The 14,351-nt window shown below is 58.3% G+C and overlaps 2 protein-coding genes across 5 annotated transcripts; one reads left to right on the top strand and one right to left on the bottom strand.

The window, feature by feature from the left end:
* Positions 1–4,097, bottom strand: PCP2 (Purkinje cell protein 2). 4 transcript variants are annotated; one of them, XM_019757612.2, is made up of 5 exons: positions 3,972–4,097; positions 1,996–2,097; positions 1,343–1,457; positions 916–1,040; positions 1–193 (listed from the first exon to the last, which is right to left on the bottom strand). In XM_019757612.2, exons 1-5 carry the CDS (start codon positions 4,080–4,082, stop codon positions 74–76), a joined length of 573 nt encoding a protein of 190 aa, XP_019613171.1. In that variant the 5' UTR covers positions 4,083–4,097; the 3' UTR covers positions 1–73. The 4 variants fall into 4 exon arrangements, with proteins under 4 accessions (XP_019613171.1, XP_074193845.1, XP_019613172.1 ...); XM_074337744.1 differs by lacking the exon at positions 3,972–4,097 and adding an exon at positions 3,093–3,210; XM_019757613.2 differs by lacking the exons at positions 1,996–2,097; positions 3,972–4,097 and adding an exon at positions 1,796–1,885.
* A 1,141-nt stretch (positions 4,098–5,238) lies between these two features.
* Positions 5,239–13,381, top strand: STXBP2 (syntaxin binding protein 2). Its single transcript, XM_019757611.2, has 19 exons — positions 5,239–5,317; positions 6,543–6,592; positions 6,845–6,926; positions 7,402–7,478; positions 7,635–7,713; positions 7,800–7,903; positions 8,303–8,451; positions 8,638–8,722; positions 8,810–8,940; positions 9,039–9,146; positions 9,446–9,503; positions 9,616–9,681; positions 9,786–9,866; positions 10,190–10,328; positions 10,819–10,928; positions 11,709–11,804; positions 12,563–12,648; positions 12,760–12,917; positions 13,227–13,381. Exons 1-19 carry the CDS (start codon positions 5,281–5,283, stop codon positions 13,310–13,312), a joined length of 1,782 nt encoding a protein of 593 aa, XP_019613170.1. The 5' UTR covers positions 5,239–5,280; the 3' UTR covers positions 13,313–13,381.
* The last annotated feature ends 970 nt before the right edge of the window (positions 13,382–14,351 follow it).

The raw sequence follows: 14,351 nt of genomic DNA, 5'->3' as shown, positions 1-14,351 counted from the left end.
TTTTTGTTGCTCGTGAAAGTGTTTTATTGTCTGCTTTCAGGGGGCCGAGTGGGGCCCAGGACAGCTCAGGCTCTCAGGGGGCTTGTGTCTGGGGTTGGGGGCTGCTGTTCCGACGGAAGCTGAGAGCAGTCGGGTCCTGAGGGGTGAGGAGGGGTTGGGGGCTGAGGGTCCCGGCTCGTTTCTGCATTCCATCCTGTGGATGAAGAGAGGTCAGCCAGAGGTAGGGACCAAGGGCAGAAGGGAACTGAGAGCGGAGGAGCACAATTACACTGGAAGCCCTGTGCTAATTACACCTCCAGGCCAGAGGTGACACAAACAATGGAGGAGGGTGCAGTTTGGAACCAGTGTCCCAGCTCCCACCATCTGCCCCCACCCCCCCCAAGCTTCTACATACCTTAGTTACTCGACACTTAGAGTGGTATTTGGGTGTGAGGTGGGGTCCTGGGGATCACACTGGGGTTTGATCAGAACCCAATCTGCATGATTACATGTGACATAGATACACATGAGTGTATGGATGCATGTGTCCTGTGCATGAGTTCATGGGCCCTTCGCCCTGGGGGTATCTTCCCAGGAGGGGTGTTCTATTCTCTCTGGCCTCCCTGAAACCGTCATACATGGGGGCAGGAGCCATGAGTTCCAACCATGGCTCTGACATTAACATGGCCCCTGCATGACCTTGGGCACCTCTTGGCTCTGTGTGGGCCTTCATCCTTCTGTCTGAAGTCAGGTATTGGATTGGCCAGGGCCTTGTGACTGACAGGGACACAGGGTGGCTCTCCCAGGCATTCATCACAAGGGGACACATGATGGACAGAGGTGGGGGGGCCATTCACTCTGGTCTGGGGGTGGGAGGCAGGGTTAGGGGGCTCAGCCTGCTTGGTGTCTCCTCAGCCCCCGCAGAACATCATCTACCTTGGGACCCACAGGCTGGAAGCCAGGCAGGGCACTGACTGTCACACGCTGGTCATCCATGCGGCGGCCCTGGGTGCTGGCCAGCATGTCCATGAGACTGTCCATCTCCGGCGCAGGGCCACTCTCTGTGTGGAGTAGAGACAGGTGGGGATGAACACACACAGAGTCCAGGGAACACAGCCCAGCTGAAGCTCGCGGCCCACCCCTTCCCTCCATTCACATTCTCCAGGAAGCATGCTCTTCTTTCCCCCACACCCCTTGCCCCCAGACCCACAGGCCTCTGTGTCCCCAGTTGCTGGCTTACTCTCTCAGACAGACTCTTGCCCACAGGCCCCCCAGATGGTCACTTGCCCTGTACCCCTACACTCTGCCCTGTCGCAACCCCCAGAAAGCACAGCTCCCCCCACTCCCCTTACTGCCCACTCACGGCTCTCGGAGGTTGTTCCTGGCCCTGCCTGCAGTGAGCAGCGCTGCTCCTCCATCCGGTCGCCCTGCACATGGCTCAGCAGGTTGAAGAAGCCCTCTTGGTCTGGGGAGCCCGCCTGAGGGACAGACATACCCGGTCCAGCTGGCCCCTCAGTTGGGGGACCCCTCACCAACTACCACCCTGCCCTCCCCTCCACCTCGGCTCTCACCATAGTCCCCGCTGATGTGCTGCTCTGCAGAGCTGCTCTAAATGAGACACAAGTCTCCTTCCCAGCCCCTGCCCCCGGGGCTCAGCCAGCAGAGCCACTTCACGTGGTGCCACCTCAAGGGAGAGGCTGCTGGTGTCCCGCAGTCCTAGATTGGGGCCTGCCTGCAGGGTAGCCTGGGGGCTGGGACACCAGCTACGGAAACACACCAGAGGCTGCCCCCAAGCCCCAACGTCCCCCCAGCTCACCCAGACCATCTGAAAGCGTTGACCTCTGCCCCGGGGCCTGGATAGGCACTCAGACCCTCATTCCCACCAGCACCTCCTTGAGCAGCAAACTAGGTCAGGGGTCCCGGGAGACTCAATCACTAATTAGGTGCCCTACAAACTAGTTTTGTCATTCACAGCTCTTGAGGAGTTGGGGGTGAGTAGGGGTGGGGCCTGCTTACCTTGACACGGGGGGTTAAACTCCCATCTACCTTCTCTTCCCGGTCCATTCTTGTCCCTGTTCCCTGGCGCTGTCCACTTCTCTGCTGGCCTCTGGCCCAGACCTGTGCCAGAGAAGGCTTTTTAAAAGACGGGGATGTGGGGAGAGTGGATACCCAGCCCCAAATCCCCGGCTCACACCCCATCTGCTCCCACCGAAGCTTAAGCCCCATAAAGATGATCCAGATAATTGTTTTTGCCCGTGTGATGCTGGGGTTGCCATGGGGATAGAGTCCCCATGGTGATCTGGGTGGGGACCTTGCTGATCCTGCAGGACTCACTGGCCCCCAAGAACTCTCAGGTGGGGTGCAGCAGCAGGTCGGAGCAGTGTCCCACAGTGGGGAGCAGAGGCTGGCTGGTCCCGATTGGGAGAGGAGAAGCCAACAGGGCAGCTCTGGTGGGGTCTGCAAGCCCACCAGCAGGAAGAAATACAGGACTGTCTCACCATACCGGAAGGCAGTGCAGTTGCCTTCTGCAGATGGTAGGGGAAGGGGAAGCTGGACCCCAAGACCCCTGAGGCACCACTAGCCAGCCTAGTGCCATCTCTATCTCCTGGCCATCCCCCTACTCACTGTCCCTGGGTCTGGCTGCCCCCCATAGGCCCCAAGGCAAGGGCTGGGATCTATCTCCCCACCGCCAATACCAAGTTGAGCGGTCTCCTCCGATCTGTCCCCTCAGCTTCACCTGGGGACTAGAGGCTGACTCCTGGGGAGGGAGGCAAGGAGGAAAGCCCCACCCCGCCCCTGCGCAGCTATGGCTTTCCCTCAGTGCCCTGGGAAAGGATGCCACTGGGAGGAACCCACTGACACCCCATCCCCTCCCCCAAGATGTCTTTCTGGAAACCAGTTAAAGATCCTTCTCGGAATAAATGGGCCACACTGCCTGAGTGCAAAGCTTGGTCCTCTTCCTGGGCAGCCCTCCTCAATCCAGGACCCGTGTTCACACCCTCTCCATGGCCCCAAGTCCTCAATGCCTATGTGATGTCCTCCTCTGCCAGGGATGTATTAGTTTCCTGCGGCTGCCTTAACAAACTGGGTGGCTTAGAGCAACACACACTTACTATCACACAGTTCTGGAGGCCAGAAGTCTGAAATCCAGGTGTTGGCAGGGCTGTGCTCCTGAAAACTGTGGGGTGGAGGGGTGGATTCTTCCATGCCTCTCCCAGCTTCTAATGGTTGCTGGCAAACCTTAGTGTTCCTTGACTTCTAGCTACAGTACTCTAATCTCTGCCTCTGTCATCACATGACATTCCCCTGGTGCCGTTATCTTCACATGTCAGTCATGAGACATGGACACTAGTCATATTGCCTTAGGGACCTATGCTACTGCAGTACTATGTCTACAACGACCCTATATCCAAATTCTGAGGTCCTGGGGGTTAGGACTTCAGCATGCTTTTTTTTCAAGGGGTAGGCAGGACACCATTCAGCCATAAGAGAGCAAAAGCCTGATCACCCTCACTCAGTATAATGGAGGGTGTCAGGCCCTACAAAGAGACGCCCAGGGGACCGGTCGAGAAGCCAAAGGTGTCCCAGCTTCCTCATAGTTTCCTAGCTCCCTCCTTAGTTGCAGGAGTCCCCTCCTTTCACTGCTCAGAACTCTCCTTTGGTCCTCATTGTCCTCAGGAGAAAACCTAAACACCTTGGGGGTAATGGAAATGTTCTAGAATGGACTGGTGATGGATACTTAACTCTGAATATGCCAAAAGCCATCGAATTGTACACTCAGTGGGCGAATTATATCGCAATAAAGCTGTGAAAGAAAAAGAAGGAAGGAAGAAGGAAAGAGAAAAAAGAGAAAGGAAGAAAGAAAAACCCAAACTGTCATCTAGGGTGTCCAGCCCTCCTGGTTTGCCTGGGACTGTCCTAATTTTATCACATAGTGTTTCGCATTCCAGAAACCCTTCAATTGCATGCAGATCGGGCTGGGTTAATCCTACCTTGTCCCACAGAAGTCCGGCCTCCTGCCTGGCCCCTTTCTCCAGCATCACTTCACTCCCACCGCTAACTCCAGCCTCATCTCCTGCTCTTCTCTGCCTGGGTTGCTGCATGGCTGCTCCTTCATGTCATTCAGGGTCAAGTCCAAAGGCCACCCCCCTCAGAGAGTTCCTCTGGTGCCACCCCAACAAAGCACCGCCAACGGGACATTTGCTATCATACCGGTATCACTGTTTATTCCCTTTAGGGCAGAATTGAATATTTTCTATCCCCTCCCTCCTGAAGTCAACTGTAAGTGCCAGGTGGCAGACCTTCTGTTGTCTGTTTCATGCCTGTCCCATGTAAGCGGCAAAGGGCATGGCACCTGGCCAATTCTTAATAAACACTAAATGAAGGAACCAGTTCAGGACTCTGCCTTTGCACACGTGCATCACGCTTTAAATTCGGGACCTCATTTGTATGCGTGCTGCTGGCACCCATTGTATGGGTGCCCTGCCTGTGACAGTGTCAGCCCTTTGCTGGCACACAGCAGGAGCAGGCCCTAAAATTTCAAGTTCAGTGTGAATCGAGGTGTGTATGAGTGTGCCAGCGGTTGAGCATACCACTCAACCCACGTGTGTACCAGCCTATAAACATGACTGTCACCTGCGAGGGTGTGTGTGCAGCCCGTGAGCACCAGGCTGTGAGCAGCGTTCCCCTGTGGCAGACCCTGGTTCAAATCCCAATAGGCCTACTCATCATGCGGCCTCGGACAGGGGTCCCGCTGAGCCGCCGTTTCATAGTCTATACCGCACTCCGTCAGGGTGTCTGGGAGGTTTGAGTGAGGGATGGCTTGGCTCCATTTCTATCTCCAGACCAACACCTGAGCTTATCAAATGTGGCCAGAGCTTGCTGCTGTTGTTGCTGCTAAACTATGGGGTACAAAAGGTAAATGGGTCATGGGTTTGTGGCCCCGCGGCCCTGTGTGGGCACGGAGCATCCCTCAGCCACGGAGAAAGATTAAGGGGTTATTACTGCTCTGCGATCCCACTTTCTCGCTGCACACAAGCAGGGGAAGTGTCTGAGCTCTCGTCTGTGAGCGTGTCGTCGGGGTGGGCCCCTTCAGCGATTCCAAGCCTTTTGCTTGGACACATCCGCCTGTCCACTCTACGAGGGACCCACCTTCCTCTCCGAGAACCGACAGCGGAGCAGGGCCAGGTGAGCAGAAGGCGGGGCCAGGTCCCACGGGGCGGGGTCCACGTGGATGACGCGCGGGGCCACGCCCCCACCTTGGGACAGACCCGGAAGCGGCGGCGGCGCCCCTTGGGGAAGATGGCGCCCTCGGGGCTGAAGGCGGTGGTGGGGGAAAGTGAGTGTCGCCCCAGGCCGGGCTCGGCTTCTGCGTCCCCTGGGGGGCGGGGGCCAGGGACACAAGGACTCGGGGGCCCTGGCGGCGGGGAGTTGGGGACCGACCTGGGCGTCGAGCACCTGACCCTCGAGGGGGCGGACGGGGGACTTGGTTCCAGCTGGACGTCCCGGCTCTCCCGTGCCGGAGCGGAACAAAGTTGGTAGACTGGACTCCAGGGACCCAAGGGTATCAGGCTACGTGTGGCGTCGGCAGGTGCCGAGGCCCGATTCCTGGGTCCGCTAAGGTGCCGGCGGGACGTGGGGAGGGCACAGCTGGACGCCCAGACCCCGGCTCAGAGAGCCGCGGGGAGCTGGATTTTTGGGGCCCCATGCTGCGGACGGGCCGGGCTGGGTACGCTGATCAGCGACCCCAGGTGGTGTGAATGCTCAGGGGGCGTGTCCAAGCCTCTGTTCAGGTCCAGGAGTGGGTGACGCTTTCCTCTGCTCGGCCTGTAAGAGTCCCATGCAGCATGAGACCCAGACGTCCAGGCCGCACGGGCTGGGTTCTTGGGGGATGGGTGGAGATCGCCCCCTCCGGCACCTCGGGTAGTTCCGGCCTCAGCTGCTCCTTCCGCCCTGGCGGTCCTGATAACAGTGGACATGACACTGGCAGGGCGTGGCCACCTCGTCCGTTCTCCCAACTCCCCTCTGCGGGGCAGGGCAGGACAGAGTGTGGCTCAAACTCCCAGAACCCCAACTAAAAAGGAGCCACCTACATAGAGGTTAATGGGGAGACTGATTCCGTTTTTAAGATGAGGAAATTGAGGTTGGAGGTTGGGTGATGGAATGACCACAGCCAGGCATGTTTCAGAGCAGGGAACCAGGGGAAAGCCAAGTCTCGGAGGCAAAAAGACCAGTATGGAGCCCTGGCTTTACAGTTATTGTTCATTTTAAGCATATTTATCCAGCGGCTACTTATACCCCAGGCACTTGTTCACTTGGGCACTTAGGGTCCTTGGTCTAGTCACTTGCCCTCTCTGAGCCTCAGTTTCCCTATCTATGAATTGGGGGTGATACCAGGAGCTATGTCACAGAATGGGGAGGGGGAGGAGTAAACAGCATGTATGTCTAGCCAGGGATCCAGAAGATTTATGTAAGATGTATGTCTAGCCAGGGATCCAGAAGATTTGGGGTGTGGTGGGGCCAGGGGACCCAGCGTCCTGAGCCTACCCCTTCCTTCCATACAGAAATTCTGAGCGGAGTTATTCGGAGTGTTAAAAAGGATGGGGAGTGGAAGGTAGGGGGGAAGCAGAATGCTTTGTCCAAACCCATGTGGAGGGCCCTGAATGTGGAACCCCCTCAAACTCCCCCAGGAGGCTTCTGTCCACAGGGGTGGGATCGGGTGGGGGTAGAGTCCTGGGTCCTACCTCCCATCCAGCCAGCTCTTGAAGTCGTCGGTCCTGCCCACCACACCAGCCTCAACCCCGGGACAGCTATGGCCTCTCCTACCCACTTGTCTATTGGTCCATCTGTCTGTCCATGTGGACAGGTGCTCATCATGGACCACCCAAGCATGCGCATTTTGTCGTCCTGCTGCAAGATGTCCGACATCCTGGCTGAGGGCATCACCAGTGAGTGGACACCCCCACCTCGTGCTCCCCAGATGGAACCTGAGGGTGGGATCTCCTGAACGTGGGACCCCTGGGGTGCAGCCCCTGCGTATGGCATCTCCTCAAATTGTCCAGAAATCCCAAGTATGCAGCTCTTTGCATAGACAGCTTGGAGCGTGTCACCCTCCCAAATATGTTCCCCAAATGGGCAACCTGAGTGTGGGAGACCGTGATGGGCAGATCTCCCACACAGGACTCCTGGCTGCAGCCCCCTAAGGGGTCAGCCTCCCCAGCTTGCAACCCCTGTGTGTGGAACCCTGTATAGAACCCTCAGGGTGAACTCATTGTGGGCCCCCAGAATGCATAGCTTTCTATGGGAGGCCCCCAGGGTTGTGACTGTGTGACCCTGAATGTTCAGAATCCTGCCATGTCTGAGACTTGCCATGTGCCCTGGTCCCAATGCCACCTTCACATGTCCTTCCTCTGTTCTTACTAGTTGTCGAGGACATCAACAAGCGGCGAGAACCCATCCCCAGCCTGGAAGCCATTTATTTGTTGAGCCCCACAGAGAAGGTGCCTACGTGAGCGCGTGTGTGAGCATGCATGTGTGCCTGCCTTTGCATGTCTGCACGTGTGTGGGGTCACAGGCAGCGGCTGGGAGGCCAGGGCAGAGGACAGACGGGCCAGGGGGTGCCGGGCCAGGCCTGGAGAATGATCCCCATTCCCCAGTCGGTGCAGGCCCTGATTGCAGACTTCCGGGGGACCCCGACCTTCACCTACAAAGCAGCACACATCTTCTTCACCGACAGTGAGTGAGAAGAGCTAGCGGCGTGGTGGTTGGGCCAGGGGGAGTGGGGTTGGCTCTGGCCTGATGCCCCCTCTTGTCCCCCCCAGCCTGCCCTGAGCCCCTGTTCAGTGAGCTGGGCCGCTCCCGTCTGGCAAAGGTGGTCAAGACGCTGAAAGAGATCCACCTTGCCTTCCTCCCCTACGAGGCGCAGGTACAGCCCAGCCTAGTCCTGGGCAGGGAGTGGGGGTCTGTGACCAAATGACCCAGGTTCCCTCAGAAATAGGCTCTGACACAAGTAAAGGGGATAGCGAATCCTAAAGGAAAGGAGCCAACACGGAGCAGAATGAGCTCTTACCACTGTGGGCACCTGCAGCTCGGTCGATTGGGCAACTTCAGGGGGCAGTGTAGAGCATACCTCTGAGTTGTCCTACCCAAGGGGAAGGGGCTTGGGTATTTCCACCTCCCTAGGCATGGGTTGGGGATGCCCCACCCTGCTTCCTGGATGGCAAAGCGGGCTCCAAGGGAGGCCCCAGGGAGTGGCAGGTGCTGGCATCTGGAGTTTGGCAGGTGCACACCTACAGCCATGGTTCCAGCACTTGCGTCCTTCTAGGTGTTCTCCCTCGATGCTCCCCATAGCACCTACAACCTCTACTGCCCCTTCCGGGCAGGCGAGCGGGCACGGCAGCTTGAGGCGCTGGCCCAGCAGATTGCCACACTGTGCGCCACACTGCAGGAGTACCCAGCCATCCGCTACCGCAAGTGGGGACCCTACCCTGATGCTGCCCCATCCTGTATCCCACCTTCAACCTCTTCTGACCCCACCCCTAGTCCTCACCTGCTACCTGACTCCCGTCCCTAACCCCATCCTTGACCCCCAGTCTGTGCTTGGCCCTCTCCAACCCCAGGCCCTGAGGCCCCTGTGTCTGCCTACCCCCTACCCCCCAGGGGCCCAGAGGACACGGCCCAGCTGGCCCATGCAGTCCTCGCCAAGCTGAACGCCTTCAAGGCAGACACTCCCAGTCTGGGCGAGGTCAGTGGCTAACTGGGGAGGTGGGACGAGGCCCCAGCCGGGGTCAGGGTCAATGTCCTCATCCTTGCCCACCCCCACCATCCCCAGGGCCCTGAGAAAACCCGCTCACAGCTGCTGATCATGGATCGGGCGGCTGACCCCGTGTCCCCATTGCTGCACGAGCTCACATTTCAGGCCATGGCTTATGACCTGCTGGATATCCAGCAGGACACGTACAGGTAGGTGGGCCCCAGAACCTCCCTCCCCCAGTCAACACAGATCTGGGTCCCTGGGCCTCAGCTAGTGCCCCTGACCTTCACGTCTCTTCTTCCTGCAGGTATGAGACCACTGGGCTGAGCGAGGCCCGTGAGAAAGCCGTGCTGTTGGACGAGGATGATGACCTGTGGGTGGAACTTCGGCACATGCACATTGCAGACGTGTCCAAGTATGTGCATGTGGCAGGGCGCCAGGGGTGTGGGCCCTTCTGCACTCTGGTCCCCACCTGAATCACTCCCACCACCATTACCCCTCCATGTGGGCCTTGCACCCTCGATGAGTGTGCCCCTCTACAAGCCACGCCCCCTCGGCCTACTCCTCTGTGTGTAGGCTTGCACACAGCCTGGTGCACGTACATTCATCCCCCCAACTTCTGTCCCCCAAACCTGCAACCCCCACACTGCCCTCAAACTATAGTCTTGGCAGCAGCCCCCAGCCAACCTCATCCCTACCCACCCTCACCACCAGGAAGGTCACGGAGCTTCTGAAGACATTCTGTGAGAGCAAGAGGCTGACCACGGATAAGGTAGGGGCCGGCCTGCGTCAGATGGGCAGCTTGGGAGGAAAACGCCTCCCATCCAGGCCTCAACCTGGATCCCAAGCCTGGAGTGGGGACCTCACACCTGCCCTGTCCCCAGGCCAACATCAAAGACCTGTCCCACATCCTGAAAAAGATGCCGCAGTACCAGAAGGAGCTGAACAAGGTGAGCAGGGGTGGAGAACCTGCTCCCCCACACTCCCACTTGCCACCCTATCTTTTCCTTGAGTCAGTCTCTGTTACCCCCAACTCCCACCCCCTACTCCACAGTATTCTACACACCTGCATTTAGCTGACGACTGCATGAAGCACTTCAAGGGTTCCGTGGAGAAGCTGTGCAGTGTCGAGCAGGTACTGGAGAGGCCCAGGACAGGGTGTGGCCTGTGTGAGGGGCAGGGACTTTGGAGAAGAGGCTGGGAGGGGGTGAGGGGCGGAGCCTTGGTGAGGTGGGGCCTGTGTGAGAGGTGGGGCCCGTGTGAGAGGTGGGGCCAGTGGTGGGGTGGACCAATGTGAGGGGTGGGGCTTGTCAGTGACGGGTGGAATCTTCAGAGAGACCTGGTACTAGGATGAAGCCAGGCCACAAATGTCTTGCTGAGGACCCTGGGGATGTCCCTGCCCAGTTCCTCCTCCTGCCGCCAGTGGCTGACAGGACAGCTGACCCCCAATCCCTGTAGGACTTGGCCATGGGCTCTGACGCAGAGGGCGAGAAGATCAAGGATGCCATGAAGCTGATTGTGCCTGTGCTGCTGGACGCAGCAGTGCCCGCCTATGACAAGATTCGGGTCCTGTTGCTCTACATCCTTCTACGGAATGGTAGGTGGGGGGCAGTGGGAGCCTTAGCATATCCTGAGTCACCAAGGTCTCCAGTAATCCTGGGACTTACCCAACCCCACAGTCCCCCTGTCCTTGAGATGCCCCAGCTCACCAGGCATGCCAGACCTCACAGATACCCCGCCATTGACCTTGGGGACCCCTCATTGATTCTTTGACATGAGGGCTCCATTGACATAAGAGAAGCCCCCAAATCTGTGACTCATCCAAACTTGGTCCCTCAAATAATTCCAGAGGACCCCCAGACTACATTCTCAGGGTTCCCTTCCCATCCTGAATTCTAACATCAGGACTCCCTCCTGTGACTTCCTTTCCTGGTCCTGAGGACTTCCCCACTGCAGGCCCTGGGACCTCCTCACACACCATCCCTTAACCCAGGAACCCACATGGCCACCTTCTGCCTCCCACCCTCCCAGACCCCCCCCCATGAGAATCCCACCCACATAAGCCCACCCATGCCCACCCTGGCCAGGTGTGAGTGAGGAGAACCTGGCCAAGCTGATCCAGCATGCCAACGTGCAGGCCCACAGCAGCCTCATCCGGAACCTGGAGCAGCTTGGGGCCACTGTCACCAACCCTGGGGTATGCTGGGATCAGAGCCTGGGCCAGTGTCGGTGTGGGGAGGGGCGGTGCCTGGAGTCAGCCTGGGCCTTGGGAGGCGGAGGTCACCTCACAGAGCTGGCATCCACAGGGTATGGTGTGGTTTTGGGGGAACAGAATGCTATGTGGTGATTGGTCTGGGGACCAGGGAGCACCAGGGCTGTCCCCAGCTCTCGGTCACATGATAAGCTAGGGGGGTGAGGTGTAGTCAGAGCCCAGGTCCTGGTGGTGCAACATGAGGTATGTGGTCTGAGTCCCGGGGTGGACAGCAGCGTTGCCAGCATTGGGGTCAGGGCACACAGTTGACCCTGGGCTCCTGGACATCTCAGAGGACCCCCCTGTGCACCCAGGACACGCAGCTTCCTGTTTCAGCTTTCCGCTTAGCCATTCCTGTCTCTCTCTGGCCTGACATATCCCACTTCCCCTGACCCAGTCTCCATCCCTGGGCGGTGCCTCTCATCTCTCTCCTGGTCCTGTTTATCTCCCTGGCTCCCACCTCTCGGTTCCCCCATTTCTCTGTGTCCTCCAGTCTCTGTCCGCATTGTTTTCTCTTTGTCCTTGTCTTTCTTTTTGCCCTCTTTGTCTCATTGCCTGTTTCTTCCTTCTCTCATTCTCTCCTTTTCTCCTCTCTCTCTAGTTCTCTGTTCCATTTCTCTATCTTTTTGTACAACCTCTCCCCAAGCCAGATGAGCCCCCAACCCCATCTATGACCCACCTCCTTCTCCCCAATTCCCCCACCGGCCCACCATGCCCTGCCTGTAGGGTCCTGGGACCTCCAGCCGGCTAGAGCGGAGGGAGCGCTTGGAGCCCACCTATCAACTGTCTCGCTGGACCCCAGTCATCAAGGATGTGATGGAGGTACCACGGGTGGGGGTGGACACGGGGAGGGGAGGGGCAGGGGCCTGACCTCTCCTGCCACCACCACGCCCTGCCCTGATCCAGGCAGCAACTCAGCGCCCTTCATGCTCACGGTGCTAAGCCTCAGGGCTTAATGGAAAATCCCTCATTGCTGGCATCCGGTCTGCTCTATCAGGGGGGCACCCCAAACCCACACCTGAGGAATTGAGGCAGCAGAGGGGCCCCTCGTGGAGGAGCCTCATTTCCTCTCCACCCACTGGTCCCCTCTATCCCCCTCTATTCTCTTCCCTTGTCCCTGGGAAAGCCCCCATTTTTCCCCTTCTCCCTCCCCATGCCGGGCCCTGGGACCCAAAAGCAAAAAAGACTAGACCAGGGGCCAGGCTTCTGGCTTCCTGCCTGGTGTCCCTGTGGCGTCCTGGCATTTCCACCCACTTAGGGGCCCAGTGACCTTGATTCCTTCACCCCCATGGACCCTGGATGCCTGGACTCCTGGATTCCCGAGGGGTTAGGGGCTCAGACTCCTGGGTCCCCGAGGGGCTACGGGCTCAGACTCCTGGGTCCCCGAGGGACTAGGGGCTCAGACTCCTGGGTCCCCGAGGGGCTATGGGCTCAGACTCCTGGGTCCCCCAGGGTCTGGAGATGCAGATGGTGGCTCTTGTCTGCCAGGATCTCGGCTCCTGAAACACCAGTGAGGGGCTTCCAGAGCCTGGGCCCCACCGCCTGGAGCTTTTCTCCTTAGCCTTCCCCTCTCGCCTCAGGATGCCGTGGAGGACCGGCTGGACCGCAAGCTATGGCCCTTCGTGTCTGATCCCGCCCCCATGCCCAGCTCCCAGGCTGCTGTCAGGTGAGGGCACTAGGGACCCCCCTACTGGCGCCCAGGCCCATGTTAGGTGAGAGTGGTGGCAGGGGCATCTCCTACCTTTACTGACCTGTCCGCCCCCCCCAACATACACAGTGCCCGCTTCGGCCACTGGCACAAGAACAAGGCTGGTGTGGAGGCCCGGGCAGGGCCCCGGCTCATCATCTACGTCGTGGGCGGCGTGGCCATGTCAGAGATGAGGGCTGCCTATGAAGTAACCAGGGCCACTGACGGCAAGTGGGAGGTACTCATCGGTGAGTAGCCAGGACTGGGGTCCCTGGGCTGGGGTGGGGCTGGGAGCTAGACTCCTCGGTCCCCAAAGGCTGGAACCTCTGCATGGCTAGTGTCTGAGAGCCCTGGGTGAGGAGAGGTAGCTGAACACCTGGGTTTCATTGTAGCTGGAGCTTTGGATCCCAGGGAAGGGGTCACCTGAGGCCTGGACCCCTGTGTTTCTAAGAGGTACTCAGAGTCAAGGCCTGGTCTCCCGAGGACCCTGGCTGGGGGATGGGATGTCAGGAGCCGAGGCAGCGACCTCATCTCCCCAACCCTCCTCTCCTGCCCAGGCTCCTCACACATCCTCACTCCAACCCGCTTCCTGGACGACCTCAAGATGCTGGACCAGAAGCTAGAGAACGTTTCCCTGCCTTGACCCTCCCACCCCCACCCTGACCTGCCCAGCTCCCTTTCCAGAAAAATAAACTCCTCCTTTCTGTCTGGGGCCAGTGCCCACATCACTCCCCCCACATTCCACCACACCCTATTGCCCTGCCAGGGGGCATCTGAAGCCCAAGTGGAGATTAAGAACTTGGGCTCTGGTTTGAATACTGGCTCCAAGATTGATTAGTAGAGGAAATAAGAGATGGTGGCAGAAAGCTGATGGGTGACAGCTGCTATTCCTCCATTGTCACTAGAGTTACCTTGGCTGCTCCAATGGGATTCTTAGTAGTATTAACAAGTAGGACAGGTCCTGTAAGCCCCCAGGAACTGTCCTGATGGAGCTTGCAGCCCCATAGGCTGGGGATCTCCAGCTCCCAGGATCAGACTGCATTTATATGAGCACCAGCACACAGAGACCATGCCGGGTTCCCACCGCTCTTTCTCTTCCCCACCCCCAGGGTGTTTCCAGGGGCTCCTAACTGCAAGACTTACCAGAGCCTTTACTGGGTATATTTGCTAGGGCTGCCATAACAAAGTACCATATTCTAGATGACTTAAACAACAGAAATTTATTTTCTCACAGTTTTGGAGGGTGGAATTACAAGGTCAAGGTGTTGGCAGGGTTGGTTTCTCCTGAAGCCTCTGTCTCTGGCTTGCAGATGGCCGACTTCTCCCCATGTCCTCACGTGGTCTGCCCTCTGTGTGTGTCTGTCCTAATCCCCTCTTGTAAGGACACCAGTCATTGGATTAGGGCCCACCCTAATGACTTCATTTGGACTTAATTGTCTCTTTTAAAGGCGCTGTCTCCAGATACAGTCACATTCTGAGGTACTCGGGGTTTGGGCTTCAACATAAGAATTCTAGGGGGACACAGTTCAGCCCACAACACTCAGCTAAGATGAGATGTGAATCCCATAGCACTAATAAGACAGACGAGAATCCTTGTCTCTGGGGCACAAACGCGCAGCCAGGCGGATTGACGGCAGAGGAGACTAGCAGCCCAGAGGACACCCTAATCCACCTGTCGGGGA

This window comes from Rhinolophus sinicus, linkage group LG07 (genome assembly GCF_036562045.2).
Source record: "Rhinolophus sinicus isolate RSC01 linkage group LG07, ASM3656204v1, whole genome shotgun sequence".
NCBI lineage: Eukaryota > Metazoa > Chordata > Mammalia > Chiroptera > Rhinolophidae > Rhinolophus > Rhinolophus sinicus.
The sequence above is the reverse complement of the archived record's forward strand: the minus strand, read 5'-3'. Positions and strand labels throughout refer to the sequence as shown.